The sequence below is a fragment of the Lithobates pipiens genome, unplaced genomic scaffold, assembly GCF_037356315.1.
Source record: "Lithobates pipiens isolate NorthernLeopardFrog02 unplaced genomic scaffold, aLitPip1_a1.2 Scaffold_13, whole genome shotgun sequence".
Classification (NCBI taxonomy): domain Eukaryota; kingdom Metazoa; phylum Chordata; class Amphibia; order Anura; family Ranidae; genus Lithobates; species Lithobates pipiens.
The window spans coordinates 230,974,914-230,990,914 of NW_027507718.1; the positions used below are offsets into that span (position 1 = coordinate 230,974,914).

General features: G+C 44.2%; 1 protein-coding gene across 1 annotated transcript in view; it reads left to right on the top strand.

Annotated features, from left to right (window-relative positions):
• The window catches only part of ANKLE1 (ankyrin repeat and LEM domain containing 1), a 74,503-nt gene extending 65,120 nt beyond the window's left edge, over positions 1–9,383 (top strand). The window contains exon 9 of the mRNA XM_077476322.1: positions 8,329–9,383. Coding sequence (XP_077332448.1) covers positions 8,329–8,501 — 173 coding nt within the window. The 3' untranslated portion in view covers positions 8,502–9,383. The remainder of the gene's footprint in view (positions 1–8,328) is intronic.
• Positions 9,384–16,001: the final 6,618 nt, after the last annotated feature.

The following is a 16,001-nucleotide window of genomic DNA, read 5'->3' on the forward strand; positions in this document are numbered from 1 at the left end:
GAGACTGATGTTGTTGTGTCTCTCTAGTCTTTGCTGGACAAACCTGCCTCTGAGGAATTTGTCTTCTGCCATCACTATCAAAATAGTGTAAATTTCAGCTTTATCTAACCACCTTGCATCCTGCAACATAAGAAAAATTGCAAAAGTGTCTTTATTCTGCAGGGCCTCTGCTTTCAGAAAATGTACTACAGGTACTGAATGTTTGGAGGTTCTAAGTAACCTTCTAGCAATAAGTGCTGGTTTTTAACGTGTGCGTGTGCGTGTGCGTGTGCGTGTGCGTGTGTGTATAAAGAATTTCTAATTCTTTCAGACAGCAAGTGGTTATTGTGGTCTGCACCACTTTTAAGCTAGAGGATCAGCTTGTTGCTCTACTGCTACTAGCTTTAGTCCAGGATTTTAGAGGATCTAAAACCTTTTTTTGTTTACCTGCTGTTCTAGTTTAAAAATGGAAACATCCTGATAGAAGATTTACGCCCATTTAACCACTTGCTTACTGGGCACTTAAACCCCCTCCTGCCCAGACCAATTTTCAGCTTTCAGCGCTGATGCACTTTGAACGACAATTGCGCAGTCATACAACACAGTATCCAAATGAAATTTTTATCATTTTTTCCCCACAAATAGAGCTTTCTTTTGGTGGTATTTAATTACAGCTGTGAGTTAAACAAACAAAAAAGTGGTGGGCACTGATAGGCTGCACTGGTGGGCACTGATAGGCTGCACTGGTGGGCACCGATAGGCATGGTTAAGGTGGCACCGATAGGCACGGTTAAGGTGGCACTGATGGGCAAAGATAAGATGGCACATATGGGTGGCACGGATGGGCACAGATAGGTACCACTGATAGATGGGACTGATAGGTGGCACTGATGGGCACTGGTAGATGACACTGATGGGCACGGATATGTGGTATATGAGGTGCAGCACTGTTGTTGAGGCAGATTGTGGGCACTGATGGGTGGCACTGTGGGCACTGATGGGTGGCACTTTTACTATATGTATGTTGCACTGGCAGGGGGCAGGTGGGCACTGATGACTTGGCCGTAAACGGGACTGAAGTCCCTCTCACGGCCGCCGGTGATTGGCTTTTTTTTTTCTCCTTGTGCTGTCAGCACGAGGAGGAAAATAGCCGATTACCGGCTCTGTTGTGATCACATGATCAGCTGTCATTGGCTGACAGCTGATCACGTGGTAAGGGGTCTCATAGACTCGCTGATCAGGGGGTGCGCAGGCCGCTCGTGCACGGGACGATGTCAATAGACGTAGTCCCGGCAAAGCAGGTCCGCGCTGTAGCCATCATTCGGCTATAGCGCAGATCTCAAGCGGTTAAAGAACAATTTAAAGTCTCCCTCCCTGCAGTCTAAGCAATATTATGCCGCGTACACACGATCAAACAATCCGACGGAAAAGTCCCCCCGTGTGTGGGCTCCGGCGGACTTTTTTTTACCCAAAAGTCCGGCGGACTTGGAAAGTAGTTTTGCATAAAAATTTGGCCGCCGGACTCGCAGGACAATACCGGCATACTTTTGAAATGAACTGACTTTTCCCGCACGGAGAAAAGTCAGTTCATTTTGAGTGTGGCTCCAGGTAGCCGGGACTAGCGAAGGAAGTCAGTGTCACCGCCTTCGGCGCCGAGATTGACAAGTCGCTGGCCCCATCACCTGGTATGGAGTTAAAGGGGAAGCGCTACACTGAAAAAACGGTGTGGGGGTCCCCCCCCCAGGTCCATATCAGACCCTTATCCGAGCACGCTACCCGGCTGGTCAGAAAAGGGGGTGGGTACGAGCGAGCGCCCCTCCTGATCCGTACCAGTCCGCGTGCCCTCAAGATGGGGTGGTGCTTTGGGGAAGGGGGATCCGCGCACCCCCCCCCCCACAACACCTTGTCCCCATGTTGATGAGGACGGCAGCGGCGATAGAAGACCGGGCCACCGCTTGTAAAAGAGCTGGAAGAAGGCGCGGAGGCCTGGCAAGAAGAACCGAAGAGGGGGACAAGACCCCCGAAGTCGGAAGATGAGGGCGGCGACGAAGAAGAAAGCCAGGCTCCTCCTTTAGTAAAAGAGCTAGCAGAAGATAGTGGAGGAGTCCGGCGAGAAGACCCCCCCAAGACGGAACAAGACCCCCGGAGCTGTGCAATAAATTATTTTTAACCCTTGTGTGTTGTGTTTTGTTTACATTTTTTTCACAGGTGAATGGGTAGGGGTACATTGTACCCCATACTCATTCACATAGGGTGGGGGGCGGTATCCAGGGGCCCCCTTATTAAAGGGGGATCCCGGATTCCAATGAGGCCCTTGTCCTCATCAACATGGGGACAAGGTGCTTTGGGGTGGGTGGGCCGCGCGGCTCCCCCTTCACCAAAGCACGCCCCATGTTGAGGGCACGCGGCCTGGTACGGCTCAGGAAGGGGGGGGGGCTCGGACAAGGCTCTGATATGGACCTGGGGGGGACCCCCACGCCGGCGGCGACATTGACTTCCTTCGCTAGTCCCGGCTGCCTGGAGCCGCGCTCAAAATGAACGGACTATCCTCCGTGCGTGGGCAAGTCCCATTTATTTCAAAAGTACGGCGAATAGTCCAGCAGACTAAAAGTCCCGTGTTTGGACAATCCGGTGGACTTTACGGCGGTTTGTCCGCCGGATAGTTTAATCGTGTGTACGTGGCATAAGACTCATTCAGCACGATATCCCTATACAAAATAAATCATAGTAAATCGCTCATGCTCAATTTGGGATTAGATCTACTAACCTTCTTGCCATATTTGGGAATCCAGTTTAACGTTTCCCAGCCAAATCTTGCTTAGAACCAATTTGGAGGACCTCGTGGGCAGGCTTGCGCAACTAACAAGAGAACTGGGCCATGTTCCGGCCTCCTGGGCTGGAAGGATCGTCCAGACCAAAATGTATTTACGAACGCATATTTTATACCTGTTTCGTACAACTCCCCTCCCACCAAAAAAGGAAACTTCAAGGAATTAACAGTTTTATATGGCAGCAGCGACACCCTAGAGTTAAAAAAAAAAAAAGCCACGATCGTCGCCCCTGTCCAACAAGCAGGACTGGGTGTCCAAGACATTCAAGCATACTACCGCGCAACAATCCTTGATCAACTAAAAACGTGGTGGTCGGATCAGCATCAAACAACGTGGAAACGAATAGAAGCTACAGCACTCAATGCAAACCCTAAACTCGTCTTGGCCACAACCTGGATTAATCTTAAACCAAAGCACCATTTTCTAGACCCTATCACTGCCTCACCTAGGGTATGGTCTGCACTCTCACAAATGGATGCAGGCATCTCCCTGGATACCCTACCAGCACTTCCTACAGAAGCGCTAGCCTTTCTGGCACCAGACCTACCCCTTAAAGAATGGACAAAGGCCGGGATCTCCAATCTGGCTATGCTTATCTCCCCATCAGGCCTCTATCCCTTCTCTCATCTTCAACAACAGTTTGGTCTATCCCCTAAAACTTTTTTTTCTCTACCTCCGGATAAGATCCCTTCTTTCCAAACTGCGGTGGTCGAAAAAAGACTCCCTCCCAAAGGCTCTACTAAAATTTTACAACAATAAGGACTCTAAAGTGAAGGTAATTTTCCCTTTCTTACAAGTTGATCACTACACCATCCCTGGATCTTCTAACCTCAGCCATCCAATACTGGACACCCTACGAAGACCAGCCATCTCCAGAAAAACTATGGCTGAAGGCCCTCTCACTTCCCCTATGGCTATCTCATTGTATCACACATTGGGAATCGCTACAGAAATTATTTCACAGGTGGTGTCTCACTCCAGAAAAACTCGCAAGGATTTACCCGTCCTCTTCCCCCAAATGTTGGAGGGGATGCAATGAAAATGGATCTCTAGTTCACATCTGGTGTGATTGCCCTACCATCAACAAGTTCTGGGGGAAAGTTAAGCAACTAATCCAATTTCTATGCGACACGACCTCCTTGATGTCCCCCCTAGACCTACTCCTGGGTTTTTCCATCCCCATCTGGCCCAGGCAGGAGCAAATGTTGGTGACACACATCTTAATTGCAGCCCGCTTGGCAATTGCAAGAAACTGGAAATCAAGCCAGCCTGCTCTTTTAAAGGACCCAATCCAGATACTTAAAGCGGAGGTCCACCCTAAAGTGGACCTTCCGCTCATTGGAATCCTCCCCCCCTCCGGCGCCACAATTGGCACCTTTCAGGGGGGAGGGGGGTGCAGGTACCTGTACAGTACAGGTATCTGCACCCACTTCCTGGATAGCTCTCTGCGGAAAGGGGCGTAGCTTACGCCCCTTTCCGAAAGTCCCCCGCTGCCTGCTGGGAAACACACAGATCCCAGAGGCAGCGGGTCCATCCTCATTGCGCAGCGCGACTCGCACTTGCGCAGTAGGCAACTGGGAAATGAAGCCGAAAGGCTCCACTTCCTGATTCCCATACCCAAGATGGCGGCGGCAGCACCCGAGAGACGATCGAGAGATCGGCTTCGGGTGCCGACATCGCGGGCGTGCTGGACAGGTAAGTGTCACTATTTTAAAAGTCAGCAACTGCAGTATTTGTAGCTGCTGGCTTTTAAAAAAAAAAAAAAACGCGCACCCCTGGTGGACTCCCGCTTTAACCGACACTTCCAGATGGAATATTAGTTTGCAAAAGCCAACTACTCCACAACTTCTTTCACTGAGCTCTGGAAGAAGTGGATTGCCGATCCTAGAAGCATGCCCCTAGGGTAGGCAGCTCTTTCACCCCACCGACCTCTAAAGCCGACTAACCTCAGCATGTCCTTTCTTTTTTGGGCAGCAAATGATATGCTATGCAGAAATATCATTTGTACTCTTTACACACGCTGTGCCAGGGTATGCCCAATTGGCGCTGTTTTGTAAAACCATCTTTTCTCTTCGACTCCATAAAAAATTTTAAGTTAAAAAAAAAAAGAACAATTTAACAAGTGTTTACTGTGGGAACAATGGTATAAGAAATAGAAGGGCTTATTATAGCACAGCCGTTTTTAAAAACACAAAATACACATAAAGAGGGGAACAATATATAGGCACAGAGAGGGATAAATAAAAATAAAAATAAATTTTAATTGTTGCAAAAATTGCCTCCCCGGGTCACAAAAGAATAAAAATGGTTAAAATAAAACATATTCCGACATGAAACTATCTGGTTTTTCAAATAATCGTCAGAATTATAGCAATTATGGAATTATAGCAACAATCTGTACAAAAGGATGTTCCTTATTAATATATGATGATTAATAGATATTCTTCCCATCATGGGTCACTGTTCTGTTTTTGTTGCTTCCATTGCAGTATAATGGGAACACGCACTGCTCACAGTATCTGCTGTAACATTTCTGACCTTTTTGAGACAAGCTTGCAACACCTACTGCCCTTCCAGACATGGATGAAACCATGGTAGCTTTCTTCGAAAGGCATACATTCTTAAATTTATGATTTGGAGCATGAGAGAGAAACTTCCTGATTTTTAAATATTGTATGGTTTGATGAAAAGACAAAAAATTGTACATTGCTTCACAGCCACTGATGCTCAAATTTGACCCTTGGCATGAGTATATGGCATTTGGATGGAAAGTTGAGTGCTGTCAAGCAGCAGTTGCAACAGCTTGTTGCAGTTACTGAGGAGGGTGTTTGCAGCAATAACATGAACAATCATAGAGTCTGAGTGGTGTGTATTCTGAGAGTTTTTTATATATATAGGATATTCCAGCAGACCCAGTCTCGGAACCAGGGCTGGCTGAAAATATGTAAGTATATACATATTTTTTTTTTACACAGGTTAGTTAGTCAGCATATTTGTCATGCTGACATATTTAAGACTAGTTAGATTGAGGTTGGACTTCTACTTTTAATGGCATGATTATTGCAGCCTAGGTTCTGAGGGACAGGGGCATCCCTGAATTAGTTCTTCCCACAATGTTCAACGCGAAGATGTCTACTTCTTGCAAGGGCTGTCGCTGTGTTTGGAAGACATGTTTCACTTGTTACAAGGATTTTACCCCAGGAAATTATCTATAAGTCAAATCTGTCATTCTACAGCTAGGTTTCAAACAGCATTTGCTCTCCCTGTGACTCAATGGGATCTGAATTTGGTCCTTCAAAAGTCAGCTTTTGAAGGACCAAGGATATGCCTTTTAAGGGATTCTTGTTGCCAGAGGTTAGTGTCTAGGCTGGTGGCCTTATCTTGTAATGCAGTGGTCATTAACCCTGTCCTCAGAGCCCACTAACAGGCCAGGTCTGAAGACAGGGTTGATGACCACTACTGTAAAGAATCCTTCACGATCCTGCACAACAGGATGGTGTTGAGGCTCAGAACTTGCTTTGGCCTTTCACATTAACAAGGACATTGTTCTTTAATACCTTTGTCAAACTCCCATTCATCAAAATAAGTTTTTGTTTCGTTGCCTTGATGTAGTTTGCACTGTGAACGTCTATCTCCGCCACTGCATCATTCAGAAAGGCTGTCTTTCTCTTTGTCATTCTGGATTTGTTTCCAGTTTCACCATTTCTTGGCAAGTCAGACACACTATTATTTAATGCTTATGATCTTTCCTGTTAAGAAGCACTAGTCAGTGAGTGCCTTTTGACACTTAGACTTCAGAGTACTGTTTCCCATATTTGTAAGGCTGTCACCTGGTCTGTGCTCACATTTTCCAAGTTGTACCAGATGGATGTCAAGGGATCTTCTTTTGCCAGCTTCAGTCTGAGCTGCAGGCATTCCCCAGTTATTTTGTTTTAGTTGTTTTTAGTGGGCCTGTTATCCTTTGTTACTGTGATCCCCTCCCCTCAGTTGGACTGCTTGTGGATGTCCGAACAGTAACTTGTGGTCCTCAATGAATGAGAAAGAAAATAACATTGACTGTCAGGTTCCATTCTCTGGGGGGGGGGGGTCATATGTGATCATAGGAGCCCCAGCAAACTTAGAGCTATCACTCAAGTAACACTCTGTATAGCATTTTCCTTCACTTTTTGCCTGGCAGATATATAAATGGTGATGTAAGGTGGTGATAAAAGGGGCAGAAGAGCTGAGCCAGCACAAAGAGTAATTAGACACTCTCAAAGAGGGCTATGACCTGCAAGGAGTAAGGGGGCTGTCCTAGGAAATTGCCACTAGTATGTGCAAAATATTAGTCCTGAGTCTGTTATCTGTAGTAAAAACTATTGAAGCTTCTGACAAGTGCAGGCATCCAGAGGGGGCAAGACTACTCGGAAGTATTGGAGCTTTGACTGATCAGAAAAACCCAGCAACCAGTAGAACCACAGGACACCTAAAGCTGCTGCAGGAATGTGTGGGAACTTCTGGGGCCTACACATCATACCTGTCGGCAGCTTTAGGTTTTCTTAAAGTGACAGTCTCTAACTGGATTTATAGCAGATCTGTTCATATACGTCTTCCTGACTCAGAGTAACTTCTATTGCTCGGTCTTCTCCAAATCTTCAAATTCTATTTTTTTTATTTTTTATTTATCTATTTATCTGATATTTTCTTTCATCAGTGATCTGACTTCCAGATAGAGAACGGCTACATTCATTCTCCATAACCCAGTTGTATGTGGGAATGCAGAAATATCTCTTGTTTGCTGCCAAAATTGAATATTGACTGTGTACTATAGGCTTTGTAGTGTGTAAAGGACAGTCCACAGGACTGCAACTACTGTGCACTGCTAGTTTGAAATAAACCGAAGTTATAGGGGTGAAAGGAAAGGTTTGGGAGCTTACACAGAATATAAGAAACCATTTCATGAAAAATAGATGACAGGGTCATTAAAAGAGAAGTATGTGTTTTTTTTTTTTTTTGCCTATTTATACTTAGGTGGATGCAGCATCAGACCGATGCTGAATCTGTCCCCCTCCAACTCTTCACTGAGAACCGAGCCACCGAACATCGCCGATGGCTCGGCTCTCTCAGGAGAGCTGCTGCCTGTCAGTCAGCATCTCTCCTGCTTTAATCCTGCACGCTCATTGGAGTGCTGAGTTGTGGAGGGGGAGCGGTTATCTCAGTGGCTCGCTGAGACTGCCATCAGTCCAGGCAGCTGGTGTAGCCAAACTTTCTAAGTCGTGATGACAAGCTGCCTGGACTGAACTTTCTGACGTCAGTGGAGAGCGGACTTCAGACTGCTCTCCACTGAAAACGGGTCACAGGAGTGAAAAATTAATTGCACTCCTGTGACCCAGAGGAGAAGCTCAGCCTAAAAAGCTCAGGCTAGACTTCTCCTTTTAAGTAGTGGATGTATATGGATTATTTTTGGAGAATATTTATTTTTTAGTGTCACTTTACAGGGTGTAATCTATGATTTTGTATCTTTTTTTTTTTTTTTTAGGTTTAAAAATGTTGACCAACCAAAAAAAGGGAGTCTATTATGGACAAGCACAGAACTGGACACCTACCCGCAGACGGTGCCTGGGTGTGCACATGCTATACAGAGCAATGCAGATCTTCCTGGCTGAAGGGGAGCGTCAGCTTCGACCCCCAGATATACGCACTGGGTCGTGATGGCAATGTTTCAGATTATGGATACTTGATTTTGCACTTTCGTTGGTTGGCTTCCGAAATCATGTGGAAATCGTATGATATATAAATATGTAAAATAATTTTTTTTAAAGAAAATACTGAATCATAAACTCACTAAGTGACTAAGGTTTTATTGCTTTGATCATTGAATTGCTATGAAAACTTGTGTGAAAGACTGTTGGAACTATACACTAAATGCTGATTTGTAACATGCCTTAAATGTTCTTTTAGTAATGAATTTTGTCATGTCACCATGACATATTGGATGTCATTTTGATGAAGTTTGGGATCAAAAGCATCTTTTTACAATTTTTATGATCATGCTATGTCAACCTTTTTTTATATTTATTTTTGTCCGCCGTTCACAGGATTCGCTTCCTGCTTCCTAAATGAAAAAAAAAGGAATTTTAAATCGTGGACTAAAAACAAAATGTACAATACGATTATGGCGTTTGATCTAGATTTGAATGGAGACCTGTCTTATGAAAGTAATTGCTCCTTCTCATTTCTCTTGTCTTTTTTAATATGAATTGTGTAAATAATATTTATATATGATTTCGAGCTACGTGTGTTCATCTTGTCTGTCTTTTTGTTAAAACACAATTTGCTTTTCTTGTTCTACAACTGTATCATATTAGGCAGAGTCAAATTGTTTACATTAAACTGTAGTGCTGGCCTGCCTAGGACTGTAGTGACTGTCTGGCAGCTTTAAGAAAAATGCAAAGGGACCTGTTTGTGTGAAAGTACACTTAAGCTAAGAAAAACAAATCAATTCACACTGCCTCAAACCGTTCTGATTTAAAGTTAAGCACCAAATAGGATAACATTTTGTTCATTAAATAATTAAAATGATTTTAAATACAATGTCTATAAATACTTGAACGTTTATTTGATTTCCCTGTAGTACTCTGCAATGCAGCACTAACAGGGAGAGACTATGTCCGATGTCTGAGTCATTTGGTGCTACTGTTTGCACTGTGCTGTCTAACACTGTGAACATGCTTAGAGTAGTGGAGATTGCAGGGTTGACTTTATCAGTGTGCTCCTGCATTGTGCAGTCAAACATGGGCAGGCTTTAAAATCAACTGCAGTAGAAGGCAGTAAAGTCGCACACCTGGCTGTGCTGGTTTAAAGACCGGCTTAACAAAAATGTTTTAATTCTTTGGCTGATACAACTGTCAGGTGTGCATTTGACTGTATTAAACACGGTTGCTTAACTCTGGAAGGACGTACTATGACGTCCTCCCATAACTCCGCTCTGGCGCCCCCCCTGGGGTGCGCACCTGAGAACTTCCGTGACCGCAGGGTCTAGAGGACCCGGCGCATCACAGTGAACAGCCTCTGATCGTGGCCGTTTACCACGTGATCGCTCCCTCAAATGACGGAGCGATCACATGTAAACAAACGAAACCGAGCTATCTGAAATAAATCTGCTATAAAAGGTGTACCACGTCCCCAGAAGGATAGAAAAATTGAGAAACCCCCTAGAAGTGGGACTTTATAGGTACTACCATATTCACATACGTAGGAAAATATATATCTAAAAAAAAAATTATTATACAAAAAAAATACATAATTACAATATCACAGAAACATATAAATAATCAAGGATGCATAACAATACACAAAAAATCATGGATAGGTGTAATGGAGTAACCCAGACCCAACGACGTTTCAGAGATGAGTCGTATTCTCCTTCATCAGGGTTTTTTTTTCCGGGTAACATCATATATCCTAATCACTAGATGGGTACATTCTAGCATCCAAAACAATTTTAAAATAAATGCAGAAGAGACATCCTGATGCAGGGGCCAATCTGAATCCCGTTCAACCAAATATTCTTTAAAGAGTATATAGATGGTAAACAAGAAAAAGGAAAATTGGAAAAGACAAGGGAATAATATTGCAAAAATGGTTTCTCCATTTTTCTATTTTCTTACATGTAAACAAACCGGCGTTATTTCCAGTTCCTCCCTCCCCTCTTCGTCTAGTGCGAGGGGAGAGATCAATGGCAGTAGCGCTGTGGGCCGCATGTGTAGTGCCCACAGCGCTGCTCGGTGACAGATCCATCGATCCATCCATACTCTGCATACCCAGCCATACTTTGAATACCCATCCATACCCACCCATACTCTGCATATCCAGCCATACCCACCCATACTCTGCATAGGCAGCCAGCCATACTCTGCATAGGCAGCCATCCATCCTCATCCATACTCTGCATACTCTTCCATCCTCAGCAATACTAATCCATTCATCCATCCATGCTCAGCTATCCCATCCACCCCCATCCATAATTAGCTGTACCCAGCCATACTCCGTCATAGCCAGTCATACGCAGCCGTACCCAGCTGTATTCAATCGTACTCAGTCAATACCCAGCTGTACTCAGTCATACCTAGCCGGATCCAGCCATACCCATCCATCCCATCTATACTCAGCAGTACCCAGCCATACTCATTCCTGCTCAGCCAACCCCATCCACGGCTCATCCATGCCACTACAGTGGCTCACAAAAGTGTAATAGATAGTCAAATTAGATTTGAAACTTATGTCCCTAGAACACCTGATGGTGCTCCCTGCATATTGATCCAAAAAATAAAAAAGCCAGCAGTGATTAAATACCACCAAAATAAAGCTCTATTTGTGTGAAAAAAAAGTACAAAAAATTCAAATAGGTACAGTGTTGTATGACTGAGTAATTGTCATTCAAAATGTGAGAGCACCAAAAGCTGAAAATTGGTCTGGTTATTAAGGGGGTTTAAGTGCCCAGTGGTCAAGTGGTTAACTAGATATTTATGCACGCAAACGCAATAGAATACCCAATTTGTCAAGTAAATAGACCATAAACACGTCAAGATTTAACCACTTAAGGACCTCCTTCCAACAGTGTACCACAGATAGACCTGGACCTGTATGTTGCTGCCTGCTTCCAGGTCTAGGGCACTCCTACTAATACTTAGTAGGACTAAGTATTAAAAATTCTTTCAACAATATTTAATATTTCTTTAATGCCTGATCCAACTGTAGCACTATTACATTTTAAACCCCAGAACTTGAACCTCCGCCAATTTAAACTATTACTTTATATAACAGCAGCAGCTAAACAATCCATAGCGAAAGCATGGAAAACTAACTCGCTTTGCATACAAACTGTCAAACAGCGTGACACAAGCCATGGTACATGCAAAGACTGAAGCGATTTATCTAGACAAAATCCTCAAATTTGAATCCATATGGAACCCATGGATAGATCATTATCTTCCACCAGGTACAAATAAATCATTGATATAGACCCTTTCCTATTACTAACCTTCACCTTTCCCTACCCCTTTTTATAGTAGAAAATATGTTCACTTACTTTTTCAGGGAATACCAAGCCATATAGACGTTGGCCCTGATTGTAGTTTATAATCCATTATTGTTTCATAATACCTTAAATTATTATTTAATCATTACCCCCTTTAGCATTTAGCGTCCACAATTATACCCGACTATTGATATTATAATTGTAATTTAATTTCTATTTTGCATATTTTATTATTATTTTTTTAACCACTTTGCGCCAGCGCTATAGCCAAAAGACGGCTACAGCGCGGATGCTAACTGCCAGGAGGGTGTTCCTGGACGTCCTCCTGTTTACTTCCCCTCTGCGGGCACGCATCGGGGAAGTTCTGTGTTGGCTGTGTCCCTTGGACACAGCCAATCACAGATTGTGCTAAATGGCCAATCACAGCGGCCATTTAGCACTCAATCGGCCTGTCCAATGAGAGGTGATCTCATATGTAAACATATGAGATCATCTCTCATCGCCGGCTCTCCCTCCTCACACAGAGACAGCGTGTGAGGAGGGAGAGATGAACAGCTGCAGCTGCAGCGTCAGTGAGAAGAACACACACATACACACATGCCCACCTGTCCTCAGTGCCATCTATCACTGCCATCTGTCCCCTGTGCCACCTGTCCCCAGTGCCACCTATCAGTGTCATCTGTCCCCAGTGCCACGTATCCCCAGTGCCACCTGTCAGTGTCATCTGCCCCCAGTGCCACGTATCCCCAGTGCCACCTGTCAGTGTCATCTGCCCCCAGTGCCACGTATCCCCAGTGCCACCTGTCAGTGTCAGGTGTCATCAGTGCCACGTATTAGTGTCATCTGTCATTAGTGCCATCTGTCATCAGTGCCACATCAGTGTCACGTGTCATCAGTGACATATTAGTTCCATCTGTCATTGGTGTCACGTGTCATCAGTGCCACGTATTAGTGTCATCTGTCATCGGTGTCACATCAGTGACATATTAGTTCCATCTGTCATTGGTGTCACGTGTCATCAGTGCCACGTATTAGTGCCATCTGTCATCGGTGTCACGTGCCATCTGCCATCAGTGCCACATCAGTGTCATGTTTCATTGTCCTGGTGCTCCAGGGCCTTCAAAAGTGTAATAGGTAGTCAACAAGTTAAATGTGTAATTTATGCTCCTAAAACACGTGATGGCGCTCCCTGCATGTTGGGCCTCTCTATGTGGCCGGGCTGTGAAAAAGTCCCAACACGTGGTATCATAATACTCAGGAGGAGGAGCAGAATGTATTTTGGGGTATCATTTGTGGTATACACATGCCATGTGAGAGAAATAACATATTACAATTACTATTTTGTGGGGAAAAAAAATAAAAAATAAAAAAATCTTCAATTTGCAAAGAATTGTGGGAATAAATGACAACACCAAAAACCTCACTATGCCTCTTACTAAATACCTTGGAATGTCTACTTTCAAAAAAAGGGGTCATATGGTAGGTATTTGTACTTTCCTGGCTTGTTCGGGTCCCAAGAAATTAGATAGGCCACCAGTACATCAGGTGTGATCAATCGATTTTATGATTTGAACCACAACTTGTAGACTCTATAACTTTTACAAAGACCAAATAATATCCACTAATTTGGGTTATTTTTACCAAAGATATGTAGCAGTATAAATTGTGGCCAAAATTCATGAAAAAAAATAATAAATTTGCAAAATTTTATCACAGAAACGTTTTCGGTCTTTTTTCATTTATAGCACAAAAAAACAACAACCCAGAGGTGATCAAATACCACCAAATGAAAGCTCTATTTGTATGAAATAAAGGACAAAAAATGTATTTGGGTACAGTGTTACATGACTGAGTAATTGTCATTCACAGTGTGAGAGCACCGAAATCTGAAAATTAGCCTGAGCAGGAGGGGGGTTAAAGTGCCCAGTAGGCAAGTGGTTAAATATGAATATTCTAACACAATACATTATATAATCTCTCATTATATAATATATGGTTATTTTACTAGCTCTTATTTACACAAGAATTTTTATTGTATGCTTTGACTTTCTTGTGAAACTTGTTTTTTACAATACTGATTTATTGTAATTTATTATAATCTATAAAATAAAATATTCAAAAAGAAAAGCAAAAAAAATTAAAAATGTCAGGTAATGGCTTTAAACCACAATTTCTTGTATAAATATGTTTTTTTTTTTATGTACCCTGTTTCCCCGAAAATAAGACCTAGCGTGATTGTCAGCGATGGCTGCAATTTAAGTCCTACCCTCCAAATAAGCCCTAGTTAAAGTCCTTGTAGGTCTTATTTTCAGGTTAGGGCTTATTTGGGGGGTAGGGCTTATATTGCAGCCATCACTGACAATCACGCTAGGTCTTATTTTCAGGGAAACAGGGTAAGTTTTAGCAGAATGAGTAAGTCAAAATCTGTGCAGGTGTATATTAATATTTTAGATATAGCATCACAGAAAGCAAAATACACATTCAAATTTCAAGGTATAGTTATGTGGCTATGTTAATCTAGCTCCATGGTGGCTCAAACATTAGAGTAAAAGAATAAAGGGAATTATTGAGCTTGTAATAATAGAGTAGAGGTAGGGATTGCTTTCTACTGGAATGTGGTACTTTCATCATGAAGATATCATCATCACACACACCAAACCTTGAGCCTTATGTGTGGAATGCTGTAGAAATCACTGGATAGCACCAGGTTTACGAGATAAAACATGCATTATGTTGCCAACACACCGCTGATGCCCTTTCCGTCATCTCAATTTTTTTCTTTCGGACAGCCTTGCCAGGACCGATACCTCAGTCCTGGTAACCTCCGCTCTACCGGATGCCATCCCCGACCGCCCTCGCTCTCTCCTCCTAAGGTCCCCTGCCGAGGCTGTGGAAGGCCCAGGGATCCCTGCTTGCTCTCCCATGTCTGCAGCTGCTGATGCCTGTGTCGCCATCCTGGGTGGCGGGGCCCGCGCGCTGATTCCTCTCTTCTTATAGGCCACACCACTGCCCTTCTAGCCTCATGCCTCCCCTGCGTGGCTTTACTGTAGGGCTCCCCCCCCCCGCTAGGAACTGCCGTTTGTTCCGCCAGTGGGCCGCCGGGGTCCCGTCTGTCTGCCGCCCGCCCCTGCTGTGTCCCCGCCTGGCGGTCAGGTGAAAAATGCTCCATAAGCCTGAATCTGCGGCATGGGCCCCACTCCTCCCCCCAGCACTTGCCTCTGGATCTGTCCAGGAAATGACAGACCCCAGTATGTCTTGTAGCCAGACCGAGCTGCGCACCACTGCCTCCTCCCTGAGCTGGGCCAGAATCTGCTCTACATCCGACATGCTGCTGCTCTGAACTTTCCCCCATGCTATGGTGACTCATACCGTGCGGGGATCGCCTTTACCACTTCCCATACCCCTCCCCCTTGGCACCACAATACCTCCCCTTTTTTCTTCTGTGTTTCCTACTGTTAACCCTGTCATGTCCGCCCTCCGCTTATGTGTTTCCTTATATTTGCTACAAGCTCTCTATCCGGGTGTTCAAGTTTATGCAGAGGAAAGCCTGCCAAACAATTCTAGAGGGATGGAATTCAAAGTAAGCACCAGAGGGGACTTTTCATGAGCTGGAGGCTATGAAATGACTCCAGAGAGAGGACTTCAGAGAGAACTCATTCAAGGGAATCCGTGTATTGAGCTGTGAGTAAAGTTCAGTTACTATAGGAGACAGCCAGTCCTACAAAGTACAGATGTGCTGGCTCAGCATAAAGGTCTTTTCCTGTACTGCTGTCTACCTTACCTCACCTATTTTTGTCTAAAGAGTCTGCCAATCTGCCTGTTGCTCATCGCTACTAAGGGTGTCCTGTGCCCTATTCTTCCTGTTTGAAAAATAAACTACTCTCTTGTTTAAAGTATAAATGTGACTGGCGCCCCAATTTCTTTGTTCATCACCCACCATGCCCACAAACCTGCACCCTAAGAATGTATGTCAGCCATCCCTACCCCCAGTAGTCACCATCAGCCTTCCAGAAAAATTGGGGTAGGCACTACAAGTGTATTGACATTCCCAACAGTCCCCCATTGCCTCCCATTGAGAGCAGAGTATTTTCACAAAATGTAAGATCTGCATGCAGGCTTCATTGTACATATGCAGATTTCATTATGGTCTAGCTTACACTTTGCTGTCAGGG